Source organism: Sturnira hondurensis, unplaced genomic scaffold, assembly GCF_014824575.4.
Source record: "Sturnira hondurensis isolate 20B ecotype Veracruz unplaced genomic scaffold, ASM1482457v3 Scaffold0002597, whole genome shotgun sequence".
NCBI classification, from domain to species: Eukaryota; Metazoa; Chordata; class Mammalia; order Chiroptera; family Phyllostomidae; genus Sturnira; species Sturnira hondurensis.
This window is the reverse complement of record NW_028075228.1, coordinates 4,067,095-4,081,608: the sequence shown is the minus strand read 5'-3', so window position 1 is coordinate 4,081,608 and position 14,514 is coordinate 4,067,095. Positions and strand designations below refer to the sequence as shown.

At 55.4% G+C, this 14,514-nt stretch overlaps 1 protein-coding gene across 5 annotated transcripts in view; it reads left to right on the top strand.

Annotated features, from left to right (window-relative positions):
* Window positions 1-14,514, top strand: part of GSE1 (Gse1 coiled-coil protein) — a 412,599-nt gene that overhangs the window by 292,797 nt on the left and 105,288 nt on the right. For 2 of the 5 annotated variants that reach the window (XM_037040257.1, XM_037040253.1), the window contains exon 1: window positions 7,455-8,956. The exons of the other annotated variants lie outside the window; for them this stretch is intronic. In XM_037040257.1, the coding sequence (XP_036896152.1) occupies window positions 8,920-8,956 (37 nt within the window). In that variant the 5' untranslated portion in view covers window positions 7,455-8,919. Of the gene's footprint in view, window positions 1-7,454; window positions 8,957-14,514 lie in introns of those variants that run through there. 5 annotated transcript variants of the gene reach the window in all.

The following is a 14,514-nucleotide window of genomic DNA, read 5'->3' as shown; positions in this document are numbered from 1 at the left end:
TTGGAAACAACTGGACAGAGGCGCTGTGTTCTGAGGAGACTATCTTGCATCGGGGACGTGTCAGGAACCCCTTCAGTTCAGGCACGACCCACTGGGGAGAAGTTAAGGGCAGCTCTTCGGCCACACAGGGCAGCAGAGTGAGCCGGCAAGGAAGACGCACAGGCAAAGCAAGTGGCGGGGCGGACCCAGGATTTCTCTGCAAGAGAAGGCAGGGAAGGGTAAACAGAGGCCCTGGGCTCCCCACTCTGGTTCGGTCACACCGAAACCCAGTGCCCAGCGTGAGAGGAAAAGCAGGCACGAAGCCACCTCTTAAGGGCCACAGCTTGTTGGCCAGAGGGCTGCACAGACCTAAAGCAGCTAGGCCCAGGGGTAGACAGGGAGATCTGTGTGTCATCCCCAAATGGGCAATTATGTCCTTGCGGTCACTTCTTCCCCAGCAGACACCAGCAGCCGGCAGGAAGCACCGTTCACAAAGGCCTTGTTCCCTTGAATAGGCCTCTGCCCGGCCCCTTGTGCAGGCACGGGCGGGGGGAAGAAAGCCTAGTTGGCTTGCCCCCGGGCAGCAGAGCAGGACGGTGGCCTGGAGCAAGATCAGAGCAGGCAGGCCACACAAGGGCTGTCACTGTGTCCACAGAAGGTGCCGCCTAGCCTGTCCAGGATTGTGGAAGCCGCATCAATGCCTGGATCTTCCCTCCCCAGGGAGACCCTGCTCAGTGCTTTTCGACAGCTGTGTGCCAGGCTTGTGTTGGCTCCGCATAAAGCAGAACCTTGCCAACCGGAGCTGTCTGAGATTATGAAAAGACTGCCTCCAGAAGTGGCCGCCAGCCTCCCAGGAGGCATGCAAGGACAGGCAGAGGGGCCCCTTCCAGCGATGAGCTGTGTGGCCCTGGCAGTCCCGGCTCAACCTCTCTCTGATTTCTCTGGCATTCGTGCAGCCCCCAGGAAGGAGACACTTTGACCTTATCACTGCTTCTGACTTGTGAAGCCGTTATCCCGAAGAGTTCCCAAATCCTGAGCTTGCTGGCAGCCCACACCAGCGGCAGCCCAGACCCAAAATGAAGGTCAGTTCTATGTGTAGACTGCAGCACGCCATGTTCTTGCCTCTCCTGGGTTGTTTGTTTGTTTTGCTTTTAATTAAAAAGGGTTTCTGGGCTAAAGCGTCTTTGCCAGCTCCTACAGGATAGAGATGAGGGGGGGTGTACCATAGAAAGCAGTTTAAAATATAGGATCTCAGTTTAAATCTGTGCTTTTCCTCTTAGTTGTGACCTTGGGCAAGTCATTTTACTTCTGGACCTCAGTTTGCTCATCTGAAAAGTGGGGATAATAGACTCAGTTCTGTTGTGAGGGTGAACCAAGTTAGTACTTAAAGCATCCAGCACCACGCTAGGCATTAAATAAGCATCAGTAAGAAGGGTCCTTCTGATAGGTGTGTGCAAGTAACACTGGCTGCTGTAACAAAGAGCTCATCATAGCGGGAGCTACACTTTATACACACGATAGAAGTTACACAGTAGATAGTACTTTCTCAATCATGTGCCCACATGATACACAGCTGGTGTGGGGCCGGGGCAGGGGCCTCTGCTCTCAACATTTGGGGTGGTGGTTGGAGGTACTGCATCTTTCATACATGGACTCAAGGTCATCCTGAAAGCTGCTATCAGGTGGCCAGACCTGGAAGGAGAAAATGGAGGTTCATGCAGGAGGTTTTCCTGGGCCTGGCCTGGAAGTGGCTCGTTACTTCCACCACAGTCTCTCGGCCAGAACTCGGTTCTCAGGCCCGCAGGTCTTCCTGGGAGGCTGAGAAATGTACTCAGGGTATGAGCCCACGAGGAAAGGAGGACAGATTTGGTGAAAAGCCAACCACCAGGGCTTCCAGCTGTTGACTATTATGGCCCCATAATGGCAGGGCTGGACGCAGAAGGCCAGCAGGACCCCTCGTTCATAGGTTGACCCCGCAAGTCTGGCCATTTCCTTGCACAGATGCCACACCTGATGACCACTGCTGTCCAGGCTCCAGACAGCAAATGTGGGTCTCCAGAAAGCCCTCCCATCCCAGTGGCTTCACCCAAGCCGAAGTTGACTTCAGCTTCACAGATGACAGGTGGCCTGAACACACAGCTGTCCGGGGACCCTGGACACCTCATCTTCAGCCAAGCCCTTGCTATAGCAAATGATCCAGCTGGTGTGAGACCCATGGTGTCCAGCCTTGTATGACACCCACAGCCTCCCCGGGTTGGCAGGACAGAGGGCATTCCATTTTTACAGAAGTGACAGGGTGTATTAGTTTCCTGTGGCTGCTGTAACAAATCGCCACAAACTAACCCTTTAAATAGCAGGAATGTATTCTTTCCCTGTTCTTGAGGCCAGAAATCCAAAATAAGGTGTCAGTGGGGCCACCATGCTCCCTCTCAGGGCCCTAGGAGAGACTCTTCCTGCCTCTCCCGGGTCCTGGCAGCTCCATGCACACCTTGGCTTGTGGCTGTATATCACTCCAACCTCTGTCTCTGTTTCCACGTGGCCTTTCCCCTTGTCTATTTTCTCTTTCCATAAGGATACTTGTCACTACATTTAGGGCTCTTTCTGATAATCCAGAATGATCTCACATTGCAGTCCTTAACTTAATTATATCTGCCCAGACAGCATTTCCAAATAAGGTCGCACTCACAGGTTCCAGGTGGACATACATTTTGGCAGGCCACCATTCAATCCCTAGACAAGGGCAGTTGGAGGAGGACCTAGGAGGCCTGAGACAGGACAGGACACCCTGGTGGGGCACACCTTGCAGCCCCTTGGGTAACAGGAAAGTGAAAGTAAACATGCCATGCAAAGATGGGAACAACACCTGGGTAGGCAGACGTCACTGTGAGGTGTGACCAGACAGGTTGCCCTTTTCTGACCTCAGACTTGCCTTCAAACATTCCACACTGTCCAGTCACCTAAGGACGGGAGCCAGATGGGGTGGGGAGAGGAGGGGGCAGGTGTGTCCCCTCCCCACGTGCCCTTGGACCAGTGACTCACTTCGCTTTTTTTCATGTTTATTTGTTGATTTTGGAGAGAGGGAGAGATACACCAATTTGTCGTCCCACTCGTTTATGCATTCATTGGCTTATTCTTATCTGTGCCCGGACCGGGGCTCAAGTCGACAACCCTGGTGTATGGGGGCGACACTCGAACCAACTGACCTACCCCAACCAGGGCCAGTGATTTACTTCTGGAGGCCCCAGTGTCTTCATGTACGCAACGGGGGATGGGCATTACAGCTCTGCCGCGTGGGGCGAAGCAGCAGCGTGGAGGACGGAACAGTGGTGGGCTGAGGCCTTGTCCATGGTAGCTGTTACTGCCACTATTATCCAAAACACGGGAGTGATTACAGCTCCATTTCTGGAGCCCTCGGGCTACGCCAGGTAATGCAGGGGTTGCACACCCAGACTTTTTGGAACGAAGCAGTGATTGCATCCTGTTTTCCAGCTGAGGAAACTAATGCTCAGAATGGTGCTGCCACTGCCAGAGGCCGCATGGTGGGTGGGAGCCCGGCTGGAATTTGAACTCTGATCTGTTTGACTCTGAGCATGGACACTGGAACCTGCTCAGGTTCACACTCCATCTCTACCACCTACTGACTGGCTGTGTGTCCTGAGGCAAGGTGCTTGACTTCTCTGTGCTTCAGCTAGAAGATGGAATTCCTGAGCATAACCTTGAACAGGGCTGTCATGAGGATCCAATGAGTTATCCGGGGAAAATGCTTAGAACAGCAACTGGCACAGACTGAGGGCTCAGGAAGCATCAGCTGGCCTGATTATCCTAGAGAGGGAAATGGAGGGGCTGACCTGAGGGGGCATTTCAGGTTAGCCATATGGCCTCCTAGCCTCCCCTCTCCTCCCTTTCCTAGAATCCTCGGGGAGCAGTGATCTCTCCAGAAGGTGAGGTCTCGGCCTGGCCTAACCAGAGTGCCAGCAGGCCGGAGCCCGGTGCCCCACCGCCGCGCACCCCGGACCAGTCTGCAGCCTCAGTGCTCTCAGCATGTGCGAGGCGGCTATTTTTGTGTTCAGCTGATGCCTGTGGCCCAACAGGCCGTCTCTGTGCTGTGGCAGCAGCAGCCCCACTAGAGGGAGTCTGGTGCCCCTCCATTTGGAAGGAACAGCTGGGGAAGGATGGGAAGGAGGGGCCCTCCTGCATCTTCAGGCTTGGGATCTGGTGGGCTCCATGCTTCTGCGACACAGCCGGCTCCCAGTTTGTTCTCCCACCGAGAGATGAAGCGGGTTTCTTTCCTTCTCACTGCCCAGATCAAGGCCCGGAGCTTCCCTCTGATCCTGAGGTGACGTGCAGTGTGGGCGGGGAGGTCTCTCAGGGAGTCTGGGGGAGGAGTTGGCCCAGTGGTGGCCCCTCCTTGAGAAGGGCACTGGGGGCTCTCAACCTGCCCCTTTCCAGACGTCAACTCTTCACCAGAGGTGAGTTGAGAGAAGGAGAAGGTATTTGGCGCCCAGGTTCTAAGAGAGAAGCGGGCGGAGAGAAACACCCTGTCCTCACACAGAATCCCACAGGGAGAAAGCCCCGGAAGAGCATTGCCCTTCTCACCTGGGTGTGGGCAGTGGACCTCGTGTGGCCCGGCCTGGCTGTCCCTCCCCCCCCCTGCCAGGCCATAGGCACCCCCAGGGGAGAAGTGGCACCCCTGGGAATGAATGGCTGTAGTGATGGGTCCCCCGAACTACAGCCAAGCCACAAGGGCTACTGGGAAAGGGAAAACCCCTCCAGCTCCGTGTTCAGCCACGTTATGGCCAACAACCTAGCCATTCAGTGGAGAGTCAGCCGTTAAGCAGGCTGCTTGGCACGGCGGGGGTGGCTTTATGTTTTTCAGCTGTTTTGGCCTGGGGTTGGGAGCTGCGCTAACCCTCCCATAGTGGAGCTCCTATTTTCCTCCTTTACAAACATCCCTGTCACCAGGAACTATCACTAACTTACTTCCAGTCTCCCAGACCCAGGGCCAAAGGAGACTTAGGTATCACTAAAATCTAACCACTCTGCCTCCTCCCCAAGGGCGTGGCTAATAGCAATTAGAGCTTGGCTTGAGCACTTTGAGATAATTTGATGCAGGCATTCAAATACTTTGGGGGCAGATGTTTGCCTTTGACAGGGAAGCAAAGGTAAGCCAGTGCTGGCCCAAAGGGTGAGGTCCCGTGTTCTTCCACTTTCACTCCTTTTATTTCTCACTCACCCACAGAGTCAGGCCTGGGAGCTCTGGGCAGCTCTAGCTGCCTCTCCTCACACAATCTCAATACTGCCCAGGAGTTGCTGTCTCCAGGAGGTCTTGCATAGAAGCCAAGTCAATTGGAACTGAAGGCTAGAGACCCCCTTTACCATCTTTCCCGGTCCTCCCCCCAACCCTGCTGCCCCTCTGGGTGCATTCCCCACAGGTGGCTCCTTTTGGCACCATCTTTTCCACTTTAGCAGGGGAGGGGGTGCCCAGCAGATTGGGGAGCACCCTCCCTCTGTACCCTGCCTGTGATTGGCCCATAATTACAGGCTTATTGCCTGTACAGCTATTGTGTAATGACATGTTTGCAAATTAATTTTTATGGCTCCTGCCATTAGCATATACAGTAGAGGAAGGTTGAGTATTAATTACTACTGTTGTTCATGTAATCCCGGAGAATTAAAAACCAATAAAAGAATGACAACAGAAACTGATAGTTTAGGATCCTTAAAAAATAGTAGTTTTTTCCCCCCTGTAAGTAGGAGCAGAGGTTTCCAAGCTTAGGAGGGATTAGTGGGGTGGGCCGAAGTTCACCCTGGTCGTCAGCTGCGCGCCCCGGTGCCCCCCCCCCACTCCCACAGGGGCACAGATTATCAAGTATGCGGGCGATAAGTGGGAGATAAATGCGTGGGAGGAGAAAGCGGGGTTGAAGTAGAGACCGGTCAGGGTAGGGGTGGGCGGGTAGGTACCGGACCTCGATCTGCCGCACCGGCTGCAGTCTACCTCGGGAGGCAGCTGCCCGCGACCGGCGCAGTGGGAGGTGCGGGCAGCGCTGAGCGCGCCGCCACGAAGCCCCGGAAACAAAGGGCCGCCGCCGCTGAGGGCCGGGCACGACCTCCGGGGTCAGAGCGGGGCGGAGCGGCCAGATGCTGGAGGCGGGCGCGGGCGGCCCCGAGCAGCCCCTGCGTCTTCCAGGGCACCCGCGAGCGCTCCGCGGCCTGCGGAGAGGGGATGCCGGGAGGGGCGCAGCAGGGGCAGGGTGGGGGTTAGAAGGTGCTTCTCGCACCCCCGGGCGACCCAGTCCTCGTTGGTGGCAGGGTGGACCGCCACTACTCCTTTGGCTCCCAACGCTCCTCCCAGCCCATTTAAGATTGTTCAGGCTTGGGGCGAGGGTTGAGTGGCATGGGGGTGTCAGAAGGCACCCCGGATTCCCCCCATCTCCTACAGTTTACTCTCCGGAACTCTAGAGTATCATATTCCGGGAATTCAGTTGCCATCTGAAGCCGCCGCGTTTAGCAGGGACCCCGGGCTGTTACTTGGGGACCTCTGATTTACGCAGTGGCTGGGAAGTATTGGCAGGAACCCAAGCTCGGCGTGGCCGCGGTGCCCCGCCACGCGTTTACCTGCTGGTTCAGGTCTGCTCCTCAACCATGATGATTTTATCTGGAGTCAAAAGGTGACCCCCTTAGTGTCACTGAGTCCCTATTCCTCTGGTTGTGTCACATAGGGGCCCTTCAGAAAATAAAAGGGCTTGAAAATAAATTGTTATATCAAGAGACGGCTTTGCAGCGACCGTTTAAGTGTGTGTGTGTGTGTGTGTGCGCGCGCGCGCGCACCGGGTGTGGGTAAGTGGATCCTGTCTCTTTAAAATCGCTGGGCTGGACAATGAGCGCACAGGATGTGGTTTGGCGTTTGGCGGCAGGGTTTTTTCCCCTTCGATTTGGGGAATTATCACATGGGGCCTTCTTGAACTGGTGTGAAAGAGAGGCGGCGTGGGGAGGAGAGATACAGGTTCCACACTCAAACACTCTGTGCAGTTGATCGTTTTCTTAAACCAAATTAGCCAGGGCTCTCGTTACTATGGTGCAGCCGGGGCTTGCAGAATCCCAGTAATAGCATTTATTAGGTCTATTTGCCTGGAAGCATGCCTTCCCGGATCTGATAATGCACCAGTGCAGAGAGAGTGTGGGAGATGGTATCAAGCATTTGATTACACTTGCAACAGGGATTTTTAAGGGGTGGGGTGTGGAGCGAAGGGTGAGAGGAAAAGGTGAGAAACCACTGGCCTTAGAAGCTCACCCCCTGGTCCGCCGGTGTGTGCGTTTCCGAAGGCCCGCTGCCCCTTGTGGGTTTCACAAAAAGCGGGCCTAAGCCCCCCGCAGGGTTTGGGGATCCTCTTTCAGGCCCTGGCGGCGAGTGAACTGCCCGCTCCCGCAGCTGTCAGACGTGGGTGGTGAAGGAGGGAGGACGGGCGGGCGGGCGGGCAGCCAGAGCGCGGAATTGGGCAGCCGGTGGGGGAACCAGCGGCGCCCGCAGCCGCCCACTGTTTACAAGCGGCCCACCCTTTAGGGCAGAGGGGAGCACACCGCTGCCAGCAGCAGCAGCACCCTCTCCGGGCTTGGGAGAGTGGAGGCCTGCTCTCTGTGTCCGGATCCCGGTCTGCTGAGCGTCTCAGCGGCCGCGCGGGGGGAAGCTCGCAAGTGAAACTATTATTATCGCCCTGCGAAGCATGGAGCTCTTGGAAGATGCCGCGTAGAGACGGAAGGAGCCGCCGCCGCTTGCAACCACCCGCCGCTGCGCCCCTACCCTTTCGCTTTCATTAGGGGAGACAAATCTGCTGTCAGGCAGCCAGCTTTCCAATTTACCGATAATGATTCTTGCATGAAAATTGATCGAGGGGCTCTCCACCGCCGTGCGCTCTTGCCTCCCCACTCTCCTGCTCCTTCTGCCTGGGCGCCCGTGCCCCCCGCAAATTTCCTACTCCCCGCCCCCCCTGCCCTCTGAGTCAGTGGTGGGACGCAGGGCCAAGGAGATAACCAAAAAGGAGGGTCGGGAGGGGGAGGGGAGTCGGCTCTCCGGCCTGCTTTCTCTTGCCTGAGACTTGTTTGCAATCGCTGCCTCTTTTATTTACGAGAAGAAATCTTCCCCTCGGTACTTCTTGGCTGTTTGGGTATTAATTTTCTCCTCTCCCCTCTCGAGCTTGCCCCCTCCTCCTCTTCCCCCGCCCCTCCTCACCCAGTAGCTAAGGGGAAACGAAAACAAAGCCGATTTCTCCTTGGCAACAAGAGATACCCCCTTCTGCCCACCCCCCCCCTTCCTTTTTCCTTCTGGTTCTGAACGTGAAACCCTGTTGGAAACAGGTCCCTTGACCCTCGCCCTTGACATTCAAATGGCTGAATGGAAGAGAGATTGCTACTCGCAGTCTTGGGGGCTGCTTTTTTTCTCTCTCATTTTTCTTTCAAATGAGTAATCCCTGAAGATCTTTACCCCCCAATTTCATCACCCTCACTCCCCCCTTTATTTTTCTCGCACTCCTCTTCGTTCTCCCGCCTGCTTCCCTCCGCCGTGCGCCCCCCTCCTTTTTTTATTTGCATCTCAAGTCCAAAAGGCAGAAAATACACACGCGGCGAAGACACCGGGCAGCCGTGGAGGCTCCGGCCCGTCCTTGGTCGTCAATTACCTCATTGTGGATTTGCCAGGGCCAAGGTGGCCGAAATTACCGGGGCGCTGGCCGATTGGAAGCCTTTGATCATTTTAGGGAGGGAGAAAAAAAGAGAAACTGATTTCTTTTTCGTCGCTGTCGGGATCGCTCTTTCGCCTTTTATTGTTTTGGACATTTTTGAGCACCGTGGCTTGGACGGTGCTTTTTGTCTCATTGCTGGGTTTTAAGGGTTCTTTTTCTCCCTTCTTCATCCCTCTCTGACCACTATGGAATTCTAATTTGAATCATGTTTGGATTGAAGCCACCTCTGTATTACTTACCAGGTAAGTGAGCTGTGCGCCTCCCCGGGTCCTGCGCGGCGCCGGCGGATCCCGGGTCGCCACCCCACCCGACTCCCCTCAGCGTGGATTAGCTCAGTGGGTCCACTGAGCCCCTCGCGGGCCAGCGCGCGCGGCCCCGGCTGCTCCAGCAGCCGTCCAGCCGGTGGTGTGTGTGCTACGTGCGGCGGGGAGCGCCCACCACCCGCCACCCCCACCGCGCCGCCGCCTCCGGGGGTTGCGCGTCTGGTTCCTTTTGTCTGCCCGGAGCCGGCTCCGCGGCGGTGGCGGCGCAGCGAGCGGCGGAGGCACTCAAGCCTTGCGAGGTGAATTAAGCACCGGGTGTGAAGTTACTTTCCAGCAAGCTGACGCGATCGGGTGGCGTGCGCCCTCCCCCAGTCCTCAGTCCTGGGTCTTATTTTCCTCTCCCTCCACCCAGCCCCGTGCGCGGTCTCTGCGGGAGCTTGACGGAGCCCGCCCCCACGCCCCCCTTCCTGCCCGGGATTCCCTGGAAGGTTCTGTGCCTGCCGAGGTCGGAGGAGGGGGCCGGGGGAAGCTCGGGAGGGTGGTTGGCGTGGCTTCCTGTTTTCCTGACCTCCTTGTGCGCTGACAGAAGCCTGCCCAGTAACTTTCTGTTTCGGGGCAAGTCGTGCTTGCAGCCCGAAGGGGAGCGGAGTGGGTGACAGCAGGGGGGTGGGGTGGGGAAACCTCTCTTGAATTCACCTTATTTGGACTTGGAAACCTTAAAAATAATTACACGTAGTCTAAAGGGAAGCTGTCGAGCCAGGGGTTTCTAGCGATGGAGATGGGGGACTTGGTGATCCCTGGAGCTCTACCCGCCGCAGCGCTGGTCACCCGCGCCTCGCTCCCAACACACACACGCACACGCACGAGCCCCCGCGGCCCAGGAGTAACTCACCTGGCCTGCCCCTGCGGGGACACGTGACCTGCAGGTCTGGAAGGTAGATCTGCGTGCGACCTTGTTCTAGGAATGAGCAGTTTTTTATTTTCCCTTCATTCCTTTCAGAGTTTCATCTTTGCCAGGCGTTGACACAGTTCCTGTGGAAGTTAGGGTATCTGTGGATCTGGGGGTGGGGAGACATCGGGGTGCCTAAGGAGGAGAGGGCAAAATGTCTTGGCTTCTTCTATTGGGCTTTTAAAAATCTGTGGAAGGGGCTTTCCATGGAGGTTTGTTTCTCAACTGTTTTGCTGGAGAAGGTGCATGTGGCCAGGTGTTGGGTTTAGTTCCCTTTGTGTTCAGAAGCCCCTATGACTTTGGCTGAGGCTCCCACAGGCCCTGGAGTCCCAGGGAGGAGCCTGGGGGGAAGGAATGGGCCTGGGCAGGACCCAGGTCTGCTAAATCTGGCCTTGGCTGCCCTGAAGTATGCCAAACGTTTTCCCCAAGTTCAGAGAGCAAGAGAAGAGTTGGGGGGGGGCGGGGAATAGGAAGGAGTCCCCTCTGTTTTGTGTGAAATCTCTGCATTTACTCTGAGTTTCTTCGTGACTGTTTGAGGTACCCCATTCTTCCCCAGGAACTGACATGTACACCACTTTTACAGGGAGAATGTTTGCAGGAAGAAAGGGTCTCCACTTTCTTCGACTCTTTTGCCCTCACTGCCTGAAATGCAGATCCACAGCACTTCCCTCCCTCTGCACTGCCTTTAACTGATTCAATCCAAATTAGAACCGGAATCCCTAATTGACAGAAGGGCTGTGTTCTAACACAGGGCCCAGTCCTCCCTGGCTCAGAGCCCAGTGCATGGGAGCTGGTGCCTGGTGAGCTGCACCAGAGCCCTTTGAACCCAAGCTGTGGCTGACCATTCCTGCTATGGCCTGCTTCCCTGGAGTGTGAGCTGCTGGAAAGCAGCGCCAGTTCTTTCCTCTTTGTATCTGCAGCGCTCCCCCCACCCCACCCCCCCGCCCTCGCATGCGCTTGCCTTGCCTCGCAGACACTCAGTACAGGTTTGTGGCAAGAATGAATCTTCTTAAGTACAGGGCGTCTTAAAAGCCCAGGTGCTTGTAATCTACACCCCACTTCACCTGCCATTGGGTGGCTGCTGGCGCATATTTATTCATCAGGTGACCGATTTTCTATTTACACTGGAGCCTTGGTAAGAAAAGGAGGAAGTGTTAGGCTAGGAAATTCAAAGCAATTAAGGGAAATCAGTCCTGGCTGGTATAAGCCCTCAGTGACGGGACTGGACTCCAGGGAGGTCAGGGGAGGTCAGGAGTGTGGCAGGTCAGGCCCTAAGTCAGTCTCCACTAGAGTTTTCTTTTTTTTATGCTCCGACTAGGATGTTGTACTTTACAATTTTGAGGTAATAGTGCAGAACAGCGATTTTCAACCTTTTTCATTTTGTGGCACATATAATTACTAAAAGGCTGCAGCACACCAAAAATATCTTTTTTGCACATCTGACGAAAAATGTAGGTATAATTCTGATTTTTTCACACCAGACAGCTATTGTTGTGTTGGCTGTTACGTTTTTTTATTTGACCATCTAAAGGAAAAGAGGTCGGTGCTCCTGATTTAATCGTCAGGTGTTGCATGTCTTTAAAATTCTTGTGGCACACCAGTTGAAAATCGCTGGGGGAGAAGCTTAACTGGGAATAACCACGGTCAAGTACTGCTCCTTCCATGGGCTTCATGCAGTCAACTCACCTCAGAGCAGTAGCCATAATTGTAAAAGAAGTGACCTGCTGCTCTTGACTGCTGCCAGCCGCCCTTCGCTAGGGCTTCATGGAAATCTCTCTGGGAGATCACTCCCGCCCTCTGACATAGGTGCTGGCGCCTCCCCATTGCACAGAGGAGGAAATCGAGGCTCAGGGGAGTGCAGTGACTTGCCCAGCTTGGAAGTGGGGAGCTAGGGTAGGAAGCCGGCTGCTGCCCCCCATGCTGGCCAGGCCAGGTGCTGTGGCTTTGCGGCCTTCGAGCACAGGCAGAGAGAGCCCTGCCTGCAGAGGCCTGATGCCAGGTGCTCTCCAGCTTCTGGAACCTCGTCCAGTCCCTGAAGCCCAGTGTCTGTAATTGCAGGGAGTGAGAACCTGCCCGTCCAGTCATTGCCCCAGTGGCACTTGACAGGCTGGCACCAGGCACTGCTCTTCCCGTTTGACAGGTGACAGGACCAAGGCTGAGCAGTGGAGGTTTGAAGTTCAGCTACGCCTCTTCTAAGACACGACATTGGGCGACTTGAGCCGAGCCTCAGTTTTCCCCAGTGTGAATGAAGTAAGACCCATAATTGTATCAACCTCAGTATCAGTGCAAGGCTGGGGTTGGTGATCCCCAGCCTGCTGCCTGTTTTTGTAAATAAAGTTTTATTGGCACACAGCCACGCCCATTCTTTTATGCATGGTCTGTGGCAGGCTTCCTGCTGCAATAGCAGGCCTGCCACGCCTAAAATATTTTTTAACTGGCCCTTGACAGGGAAAGTTTGCTGACCTCTGGTTAGATTAAAGGAGGGAATCCTTGCAAGGCACTGAGGATGGTGACTAAGATGAAGTTCGTGCTTACCAAGTGATAGCTGCAATAATTATTATCATTAAGGCAAAATTATTTGCAGAGAGTTGCAGGGCTTCGTGGTTGAGCCTGGACTTGAACTTGGGCCTTTAGATGGGGCCCTGGGCCCCAGGACACAGTGTCTGGTCTCTGTGCTCCTTCACTGGTGGGGGAATTGGTGTCCCACAGAGGAGCCCTTCCTATGTCAGGAGAAGGAGGCCCTAGTACTTGTGAAGGGAGCTGGGCCCAGTGGGTGGATGGGGGCTCAGACTTGACTTCTGCGTGCACGTGCCAGGTCCCCCCTTTTCCTGAACTCCGCCAGACTTTGAGCTCCAGGCAGGCAGGGACTGTGTGTCCTTCATTCTTGGCTCAGCGCCAGACCAATAATAGCAATATTAGAAATAAAAATAAGAACAAGGAAGAAGTGACTACTTTTCAAAGAGTGCCCATTCCATACCACAATGCTCCTAATTTAATCCCACTTGCCAGCTAAGGAAACTGAGGTGCAGAGGGTGAGGTCATGCAGGCAGTGAGTGGTGCAGCCGGGCTCTGACCCCAGGCAGTCTGGCTCCAGAGTCCCTGCTTAATAAATATTTGTTGAACGAGCGAGGGAGGGAATTGGCCATTGGTGTTGCCGGCGGCGCCCTGCCGGCCCCCTTATCTTGTTCCTGGAGTTCGTGAGGGAGGACTCCTCAGCTGTCATCTGACCCCACCCCTGTCCCATGCTGAACTCTGGGTGACCCTGGTTTGCCCAAGGGATGGACTGACCACTGCCCGGATCTTAAGTCAGTGAGGAAACTGAGACCCAGGCGGGACTGGGGCTTGGCCAAAGCTACTGGTGGCTGCTTTTGGAGATACTGGGTCTCCCCAGGGCATTTTCCCTTTTACCCAGCTGCCTCCTGAGGGTCAGCCTGGCCTGGGCCTATCTCTACACAGCCTTTGACCCGCTTTGCAGAGAGAGCATTGGGCCTCCCTTACCAGGAGCAGGGCTAGAGGGGCTGCCCCGAAAGGTAAACCTTGGCCCAGGTGGCACGTAGGACACTGTCCAGATTTATTTTTAATGTCACACACTGCTTCCAAGAAAGCCCTAATGTGAGGCTGTTGTAGGTCTGGTCAGGCCCAGCCGGGCTGGGCGAGGCAGCTGAAGGTGATTCAGTCCAGAACCACTGACCTCCAGCTGCTGGCTCTCACAGTCCCCTGGTGTCACCTCAGCAGCTGAAGCTAGGAGGGGGTGTTGGCAGTTGCCAGCTGTGGCCAAGCTCATGCCTGGCCCTGGCTTGTCCTGGGAATCTGTTGGGTCCTAAGAACCCCAGGGCTTTGGGCAGGCTCCAGAACCACCCCAGGCCTGCCCTGGGAGCAGGTTGGGCCTGATGGGATCTGATTCAGATAAAAGGACAGCATTGCTATTTCAGTTGTGATTGAGAAAGCTGCTTATTTACAGCTCAGAAACTCAGCGGGGACAAGCATTTCAGCTCCCATCTAGCACTTTCCAGGCAGTCACTAATTAATCTTCCGATACCCCTGAGAAATGGGGAGGGGCCGCCACATTTCCATCTGTCGGCTGGGAAAGCCAGGGGCCCTTTTGTCCCAGCTTCGGGCCCAGCCCTTCTCTGCTGTGCTTGGTCTGGTTCCCACCCCCCTCCCCAGCCCCCCATCCCACTCAATTTGGTTCTCATTAAGATTTTTTTTCTTGCTTAAATGTGTTGTTCTTACTTCATGGGTGGGAATCTGATATCACCCCATTGGAAACTCTCCTGCTCCTTATCTTCTTGCCTCTTGGAGTCAGGAGAAGTTTCTTTTAAGCTCTCGGAACAGTCATTATGGTACCTGGATTCCTGCCCTCGAATGAGGCCAGGATGATGGTTCCCTTCCTTCTGTGCAGGAAGAAGTGGGGGGTGGGGTTGGAGGGGTGGCCGGCCAGGGCCACCCAGCTCCCAGAGACGGAGGCAGTGATGCACGTGTCTGAACATGGGCTTCTCTTCCAAGGCCAGAGCTGCGTGTCATTGTCCACCTTCCTCCGGATGTGGACATGTGTGAACGTAGCAGCCCCACTCTGCTTCCTTCTCTC